The sequence below is a fragment of the Megalobrama amblycephala genome, linkage group LG15 (genome assembly GCF_018812025.1).
Source record: "Megalobrama amblycephala isolate DHTTF-2021 linkage group LG15, ASM1881202v1, whole genome shotgun sequence".
NCBI classification, from domain to species: domain Eukaryota; kingdom Metazoa; phylum Chordata; class Actinopteri; order Cypriniformes; family Xenocyprididae; genus Megalobrama; species Megalobrama amblycephala.
Genome location: NC_063058.1, coordinates 33,341,004 through 33,351,136, shown reverse-complemented (window position 1 = coordinate 33,351,136; position 10,133 = coordinate 33,341,004). Strand labels below are relative to the sequence as shown.

The following is a 10,133-nucleotide window of genomic DNA, read 5'->3' as shown; positions in this document are numbered from 1 at the left end:
AAAACAAAATTAATATTATATATTTATATATGTTATATATAAAATATATTATTGTATATACAATTTAAATGATAGTATTTTATATATATAATTGTAATTTAAATTATATATATATATATATATAATTTAAATTACAATTAATTAATTATATATATATATATATATATATATATATATATATATATATATATATATATATATATATATATATAGTAAAACATTAAAACAAAACTATATATAACTATATATACAAGTAATTGTATACAAAATTTAAATATTTGTATTTTTACAATAATTTAGTAAAAAAAAATATATAAATTTAAATAACTGTATTTTTACATTAATTTAATATAAGGAATTTTACGTAAAATTTAATTAATTGTATTTTTTAACAATAATTTTATTAAAATTGTATAATATATATCAAATCAATAAAAAATATATATTATAAAATATTAAAATAAAACTGTATATATATATATATATATATATATTAAATTTAAATACTTATATATTAAATTTAAATACTTTTACTTTTACTTTTAAATATTTTTACAATAATTTAAAATGAAATAATAGTAAGTGTTAAATCAGTATTAAATGAATAAGTGTGTGTGTGTGTGTGTGTGTATATATATATATATATATATATATATACACATACAATTCTATATAAATATATAAATAACTATATACAATTTAAATGATTATATTTTTAGAATAATTTAAATAAAATTGTGTGTGTGTGTGTGTGTGTGTGTGTGTGTATATATATATATATATATTCCATAGTAAAATTGAAAAAAATATTAACATCAAAATGTTATTTGTTTAAATGAACACTTACTTTACACAATATTTAGTCAAAATATTAAGAGTCTGAATAAAATCTTTGTAATATCTGACATTATATAAAACCTTTATGTTACTCCTCAATGTAAGAAATCCAGAAATCTGTCATTTGGTGGAAACATTTCATTTCTGTAATAACTCTTATTCACCTTTTTTAGTTAAACTGTTACATTTTGTTATTTTTTCCATCTTTAAGTGATTTGGCGTGACACGGATTACAAACCATTAGAGACAGATCCACTGAAGAGCAGTCGATCGCCTGCAGAAAGCGTTCAGCACGACTCGAGTTCACGTCCTTCGAGTCTTTTGTGATCCATAACTGGTTATTATATTATTATACACTTGCTCTACATCTCTCTGGGCCTGACGTTTGTTTGCAAAGAAAGTCACAATCCCAGAGGAAGAGTGTTATGAAGCTGTTACTGACGATACGTCTCTATTGTTTCCATCTCTAGTTCTTCACTGCCGACTGCCGCTCCAGAGAATTGTGGGAAATCTTCCGGAGGTCCATACGGATCTGTTTTACAGGCTTTGACCGGATGATCTGAAGTCAGTAAGAGACACTTGTGGATTTTTTTCTCCCGCTTGTCTTAGATAAATGATCTGACCAAGTCATCAAACAATAATCTGTTCTGTGATCAGCTGACTGCGGTCTGATTCCAGACAAAACTCAGAAATGAGTCGATTCATTCAGACAAAACAACGTCTGTCATGATGTGAATATATATTTACAATGTGGCTTTAATTGAATTAATTTCAGAATCACTAAATTAGAGTAGAACCAACAACATTAAACATTTAAGGTTAATTAACCCTGTAAAGCCTGACATATGAAATAATAGCCCAAAAAATGTATATACTTAATTTATATACAACATAACCTTGTGAATCTTAGTCATAGTTTCAAAAACTTATTTAACATTCAAAGTAATTTAATTATGTTATCTCTATGCCATCATGAACCGGCTGTTACTTTACTAAAGTTTATTGACAAAAAATCAGAGCAGTAAATTTGTAAATAAAATGTATTTATTTATTTAAAATAAAATTAAATATACTATATTAAATTTTTTTTATTTTTTTTATTTAATTATTTAAATACATAAATGATTAATTTCCTTAAACATTCAACTATTTATTTATTTATTTATTTTAAAAAAGCATTATTTCAAATAATTATTTAAATGTTTGTTTGTTTCTTTTAAAATATTTATTAAACATTTATGTAAACAATAAATATTTATTTAAAATGTATTTATATATTTATTTTGTAATTATTAAAGTATTTATTTATTCAAAATAAAATGTATTTATTAAAATAAAAATATTTTATTTATTCATTTAAATGTATTTATGTACTTATTTAAGTATATAAATTCATTTATTTATAATAAAAATTCATTTATTTATAATAATTATTTGGAATATTTATTTAAAATATATATGTAAACAAAATTATAAATATTTATTTAAAATGTATTTTTAAAATAATATTTAAAAAGATTGTATTTTTACAACAATTTAACTAAAATTGTGTGTGTGTATATATATATATATATATATATATATATACAGTAATATTTAAGTACAATTATTTAATTTTACATTGAAATTATTGAAATATGATGTGTGTGTATATATATATATATATATATATATATATATATATATATATATATACAATTTAAATTATTTATTTTTACAATAATTTAACTAAAATTATCTGTGTGTATATATAAATTTAATTTTTAATTAATATTTAAATTATATATATTATTTAAATTATATATATATATATTATTTAAATTATATATTATTAATTTAAATTATATATACTATGTATGTATATATATATATATATATATATATATATATATATAGTATAATTTAAATACAATTATTTAATTTTACACCATTTTCATTTTACAAAATTATTGAAATATGAACTTAAAGTAAATATTTCATGTCAAATGGGTTCGGCTGACAAAAAAAGTTTGGGATAATTGCACTAATAAATATCCTAATAGACAAATTAGCAACTCAACACTTTTTTTGATTGGATGCATTTAATGTTTTCAGATGTTATAAAATAATAATATGTAATAATATGTAATATTAATAATATAGCCATTTTTCCCCTTCATCGCAGCTCTGAAATCTCGTTTGCGCTTGTGAACGATTAAAAAACGGCACGTTTAGAGACTGATCAAGGTTTGAAGATGCAACTTCAATTTTTATTTTACCCTTTTTGATATTAAACATCAGTGACTGCAGTGTAGATGTATTCTCAGGGAAAATGCACAAACGTTTTATCAATAGTCTAATAAATGTTGGATCACTCAAATGAAAACCTGTGATCCTTAAAAGACAGGATAAATATGAATGTTGTTATTGTGTTGAGAGGTCATACTCAGACTGACTCTGGTGAAATGATCCTGTCCTCAACAGCTTGTTTGAATCTGAATGACGCCACTCAGGCCTCGTACTCGTTTGCTCGTAAAATCTAAACAGCAGAGACGTTTCGTTCCGCTGCACCACAAAACCAAAGCCATCGCTCTCAGACAAAAAGACCAACATGCTTGAGCAGCGGCGAGAAGAGCCGGCACGACTAGACTAAACAGTTTAATACGGCAGACGTCAACAGAGACTCGACTCGCTCCAAAACATGTGACCAGATTCACAGTGGAGAGATCTCCCCTCAAATACTGTATGTGTGTGTGTGTACGATTATGAAATGGCCTGTTTAGACGCGTCAGTCAAGGTTTGAAAATGCAACTGTAAAGGAGATTTTAGTGCTATGGTTTATTTATTTATTTGTTTATTATTATTTATTTACACATTTAGACTACTTATTTTATGTATTTAATATTTTTTTAATTGTATTATAAATGTATTTATTTACAATAAATATTTATTTATTGTAAAAATATATATTTAAAAACATTTATTTAAAAATATTTATTATTTTATGCATTTAATATTTTATGTTTTATTTATTCATTTAAATATGTATATAAATATGTATTTTAAATTATTTATTATATTATTTATATAAAATTATTTATTTTATATTGCTTAAAATTAACAATATTTATATAAAACATATTTATGTATTGAAATATTTATTGTTTTATGTATTTCATATCTTATGCATTTATTTATATTATTTAAAATATTTATTATATTATTTATATAACATTATTTATTTTATATTACTTAAAATAAACAATATTTATATAAAAACATTAATTTATTGAAATATTTATTGTTTTATGTATTTAATATCTTATGCATTTATTTATATTATTTAAAATATTTATTATATTATTTATATAACATTATTTATTTTATATTACTTAAAATAAACAATATTTATATAAAAACATTAATTTATTGAAATATTTATTGTTTTATGTATTTAATATCTTATGCATTTATTTATATTATTTAAAATATTTATTATATTATTTATATAACATTATTTATATTATATTTATTAATATTTTATGCATTTAATATTTTATGTATTTTATTATAAATGTATTCATTTAAATATGTATATGAAATTATTTAAATCTTTATCATATGTATTTATTTTATAAAGTATATATTTATTATAAATGTAAATTTACAATAAATTTTAAAGTATTTATTTAATTTTAAGAATAATTATTTGAAAACATTAATTAATATAAAATATTTATTATTTTATGCATTCAATATTTTGTCTTATTATAAATGTATTTATTAAATTAATAAAACTTTCTTTATTTAAACATATTTAAACAAAATACAAAATAATCTTTATTAAAAATTGTATTTATATACTTATTTGCATTTGTATTAATTTTAGAAAGTATATATTTATTTATAATAAATATTTATTTAAAATGTTTATTTATTTTAAGAAGATTTATTTAAAAACATATTTAATTATTTAAAAATGTTCATTATTTTATACATTTAATATTTTTGTATTTTATTATAAATTTATTTCAAATAATAAAACTTTATTTATTAAACAAAATACAAAAATTGTACTTTAACTTATTTTCATATGCATTATATGTATGAAAAATATATATTTATTTTAAAATAAAAATGTATTTATTTAAAATGAATTTAAAAAAGTGAATTTATTAAAAAGCGAGCAGCTGCTTATATTATGGTGAGATTTCTCTGTGTTTTCTTGGCCTCAGAAGTGTGACTCTAACAGATCCTGACACCGTCTGATGGATGTCAGCTCCATTTGGGATAAATCTGTTTGTGGTCATAAACCCGCCCTTCCTGCTGACGTCTTCTCGGACTCACCTGCGGTGGGACGGCGAGGTCTGGCCGGGTGTGAGAGGGGTCGTAAACGTCCCCCTTGCTGGGCCCCGGTGGGGACGTGCCCTGTGATGTCGCCCCCCTCTGAGAGGAGTGGAGGAACACTCGTACCCCTTCACCACGGTCCTGGAGCCGGTGGGACCTGAGATGACCTTACTGTATAACCTTATGAATCGTAGTCATCGTTTCAAAAACTTATTTAACATTCATAGTAATTCTCTATGCCATCATGAACCGACTGTCATTTATGTTAGGTATATTTACAAAAATTCAGAGCTGTCAATTTGTAAATAAAATATGTGTTTATTTATTTATTTAAAATAAAATGAGTTTATTTAAAAATATAGTGTATTTAAAATTTATTTATTTAAAAATAAAAAATATTTTAAGTACATAAATTCATTTCTTTAAACATTTATTTTTAAAATGTATTATTTAAAATAATTATTTAAATATTTGTTTATTTATTTAAAAATATTTATGTAAACATTTATGTAAAAAAAATATAAATATTTATTTGAAAATGTATTTATATATTTATTTTGTGTGTAATTATTTAAAAAATATTTATTTAAAATAAAAATGTATGTATTTAAATACAAATATATTATTTATTTAAAATGTGTTTATATATTTAATTTGTGTGTAATTATTAATAAAGTGTTTATTTATTTAAAATGAAAATGTATTTATTTAAATACAAATATATTTATGTATTTAAAATTTATGTACTTATTTAAATACATAAATTATTCATTTCTTTGAACATTTATTATTTTTAAAATGTTTATTTAAAATAATTATTTAAAATATTTGTTATTTATTTGAAAATATGTATTTAAAAATTTATGTAAACAAAATTATAAATATTTATTAAAAATGTATTTATATATTTTTTATGTGTAATTATTAAGAAAGTATGTATTTATTTAAAAATGTATATATTTAAATAAAATATTTTATTTATTTAAATTGTATTCATATTTATTTAAATACATAAATTATTCATTTATTTAAACATTTATTAATTTTAAAATGTATTTGTTAAAATATTTGTTTAAACATTTATGTAAACAAAATTAAAAACGTATTTAAAATGTTTTTATATACTTATTTTGTGTGTAATTTTATGTATTTATGTATTTATTTAAATTATTTATTTTATTAAAAAAATGAATTGTGTTCATTTACATTTAATCTTTTTTTTTTAAAAACAAACAAACAAAATTTTATTTTATATTTATTTTTTTGAAAAATAAAATATTTATTTCAAATAAATAATGTGAGTTAATAATAATGTGAATAATGAAAATGGTTGCTAATGCTTAGTAAGGCCAGGTTTAATAAATAAGACACATTTTCCATGTGTTTTCTGCCCTCTTGTGGTAGTATTGAACAGCTGCCTGACTGGACACGACTGAATCAGGTGAAGCTGTTCAACAAGAGGGCATGAAATTGCAAGCAGAAGGGCAAGTAGCGATCTGTCAAGTAGCCGGTAAGCAACTACCTAGCAACCACCAAGAACACCCTAGCAACCACATAACGCGCCAAAAAACATTTAGAACAACTTAGCACCTTCATAGTAGCCTAGCATCAAGGCAGCTAGTTTAACATCTGCAGATGCACATGTATAGTTTTGCATGTACTGTATAGATAGTGCCTGCTTTGTTGTTCTGAATTAATAAACGGTGTTATTGACAAATAATTAGGGGAGAGCGAGGCACAAAGTAGCTATACCTAAATAATAAAAAGATAAAATAAATATTTTCAGCAAAAAATATGGCAAAAAATGTGGTTTATATGGCATATAATGTATGATCTTACTGAATATCCATTCTATGATGAATACTCAACCCTCATATGATATGTTTTTGTCACTGTCTATCGTTATATTTTGAATCATAAATTGGGACACGAGTGACTTTGGGCTGTAATGCTGCAGTTCCTCACTAGAGGTCACTGTTGATCTCATTTGACACACACTTCAGAAAAGTGTTGAAAAACACGGGCTGTTTCAGAAATCACCCCCTATAGGCACTATTTGAGGGGACAGCCATTTGTATTGGAGTCCAAAACCACAGTGGACGTTATTGAGTGCACTCATTCAATCCCACAATGCACCGCAATAACGTTTCCATGAAACTCAAGTTCAAATCTTTTCTTCAGGTATTATCAACTCCAGCTGATCAATTGATGACTGAGATCATTATTTGAGATCTCTTCTGAAAATCTAGAGGAAACGCATTTGAGATTACTAGACTAAACATCTCAGAAGATAGACAATTTAGGAAAACTTACCTTTGCGCTCTCGAATAATGGTATTTCTGTTAAGGAGACACAAAGACATTAATAAGATCTATTTGTGCTCTTCCCTACAGCTTTTAAAAAGTAGGCTACTTATATCAATTAAACTCAGTCAGAAGTGTGTAAAGGCAGTTCACACCAAAGACTATAACTGTAGGCTAAAGATAATTATAATGATATTATATTAGCGTCTACACCAACGCATGATAAAGTTCTGTATATTGCAGTTTTGTCGTCTGTCGTTTTAAATGCTTGAACATGGATTCTGATTGGCTGTCCACGTTCAGGGTACGTTTACACAATGATGTACTAAAAATGGAAAAGTTTTTTTGTTTTTCTCGGACTTAAATTTAGGGTACGTTTACATGACAACAATATACTAAAAACGGAAAAGTTTTTGTGTTTTTCTCGGACATAAATTTAGGGTACGTTTACACGACAACGATGTACTAAAAACGGAAAAGTTTTTGTGTTTTTCCCGGACATAAATTTAGGTTACGTTTACACGACAACGATGTACTAAAAACGGAAAAGTTTTTGTGTTTTTCTCGGACATAAATTTAGGGTACGTTTACATGACAACGATGTACTAAAAACGGAAAAGTTTTTGTGTTTTTCCCGGACATAAATTTAGGTTACGTTTACACGACAACGATGTACTAAAAACGGAAAAGTTTTTGTGTTTTTCCCGGACATAAATTTAGGGTACGTTTACACGACAACGATGTACTAAAAACGGAAAAGTTTTTGTGTTTTTCTCGGACATAAATTTAGGTTACGTTTACACGACAACGATGTACTAAAAACGGAAAAGTTTTTGTGTTTTTCCCGGACATAAATTTAGGTTACGTTTACACGACAACGATGTACTAAAAACGGAAAAGTTTTTGTGTTTTTCCCGGACATAAATTTAGGTTACGTTTACACGACAACGATGTACTAAAAACGGAAAAGTTTTTGTGTTTTTCTCGGACATAAATTTAGGGTACGTTTACATGACAACGATGTACTAAAAACGGAAAAGTTTTTGTGTTTTTCCCGGACATAAATTTAGGTTACGTTTACACGACAACGATGTACTAAAAACGGAAAAGTTTTTGTGTTTTTCCCGGACATAAATTTAGGGTACGTTTACACGACAACGATGTACTAAAAACGGAAAGTTTTTGTGTTTTTCCCGGACATAAATTTAGGGTACGTTTACACGACAACGATGTACTAAAAACGGAAAAGTTTTTGTGTTTTTCCCGGACATAAATTTAGGGTACGTTTACACGACAACGATGTACTAAAAACGGAAAAGTTTTTGTGTTTTTCCCGGACATAAATTTAGGGTACGTTTACATGACAACGATGTACTAAAAACGGAAAAGTTTTTGTGTTTTTCCCGGACATAAATTTAGGTTACGTTTACACGACAACGATGTACTAAAAACGGAAAAGTTTTTGTGTTTTTCCCGGACATAAATTTAGGGTACGTTTACACGACAACGATGTACTAAAAACGGAAAAGTTTTTGTGTTTTTCTCGGACATAAATTTAGGTTACGTTTACACGACAACGATGTACTAAAAACGGAAAAGTTTTTGTGTTTTTCCCGGACATAAATTTAGGTTACGTTTACACGACAACGATGTACTAAAAACGGAAAAGTTTTTGTGTTTTTCCCGGACATAAATTTAGGTTACGTTTACACGACAACGATGTACTAAAAACGGAAAAGTTTTTGTGTTTTTCTCGGACATAAATTTAGGGTACGTTTACATGACAACGATGTACTAAAAACGGAAAAGTTTTTGTGTTTTTCCCGGACATAAATTTAGGTTACGTTTACACGACAACGATGTACTAAAAACGGAAAAGTTTTTGTGTTTTTCCCGGACATAAATTTAGGGTACGTTTACACGACAACGATGTACTAAAAACGGAAAAGTTTTTGTGTTTTTCCCGGACATAAATTTAGGGTACGTTTACACGACAACGATGTACTAAAAACGGAAAAGTTTTTGTGTTTTTCTCGGACATAAATTTAGGGTACGTTTACATGACAACGATGTACTAAAAACGGAAAAGTTTTTGTGTTTTTCCCGGACATAAATTTAGGTTACGTTTACACGACAACGATGTACTAAAAACGGAAAAGTTTTTGTGTTTTTCCCGGACATAAATTTAGGGTACGTTTACACGACAACGATGTACTAAAAACGGAAAAGTTTTTGTGTTTTTCCCGGACATAAATTTAGGGTACGTTTACACGACAACGATGTACTAAAAACGGAAAAGTTTTTGTGTTTTTCCCGGACATAAATTTAGGGTACGTTTACACGACAACGATGTACTAAAAACGGAAAAGTTTTTGTGTTTTTCCCGGACATAAATTTAGGGTACGTTTACACGACAACGATGTACTAAAAACGGAAAAGTTTTTGTGTTTTTCCCGGACATAAATTTAGGGTACGTTTACACGACAACGATGTACTAAAAACGGAAAAGTTTTTGTGTTTTTCCCGGACATAAATTTAGGGTACGTTTACACGACAACGATGTACTAAAAACGGAAAAGTTTTTGTGTTTTTCCCGGACATAAATTTAGGGTACGTTTACACGACAACGATGTACTAAAAACGGAAAAGTTTTTGTGTTTTTCCCGG

At 25.5% G+C, this 10,133-nt stretch overlaps 1 protein-coding gene across 1 annotated transcript in view; it reads left to right on the top strand.

The window, feature by feature from the left end:
- Positions 1-6,612: 6,612 nt before the first annotated feature.
- Positions 6,613-10,133, top strand: part of slc6a13 (solute carrier family 6 member 13) — a 33,706-nt gene continuing 30,185 nt past the window's right edge. The window contains exon 1 of the mRNA XM_048158924.1: positions 6,613-6,673. Within this exon, the coding sequence (XP_048014881.1) occupies positions 6,628-6,673 (46 nt within the window). The 5' untranslated portion in view covers positions 6,613-6,627. The remainder of the gene's footprint in view (positions 6,674-10,133) is intronic.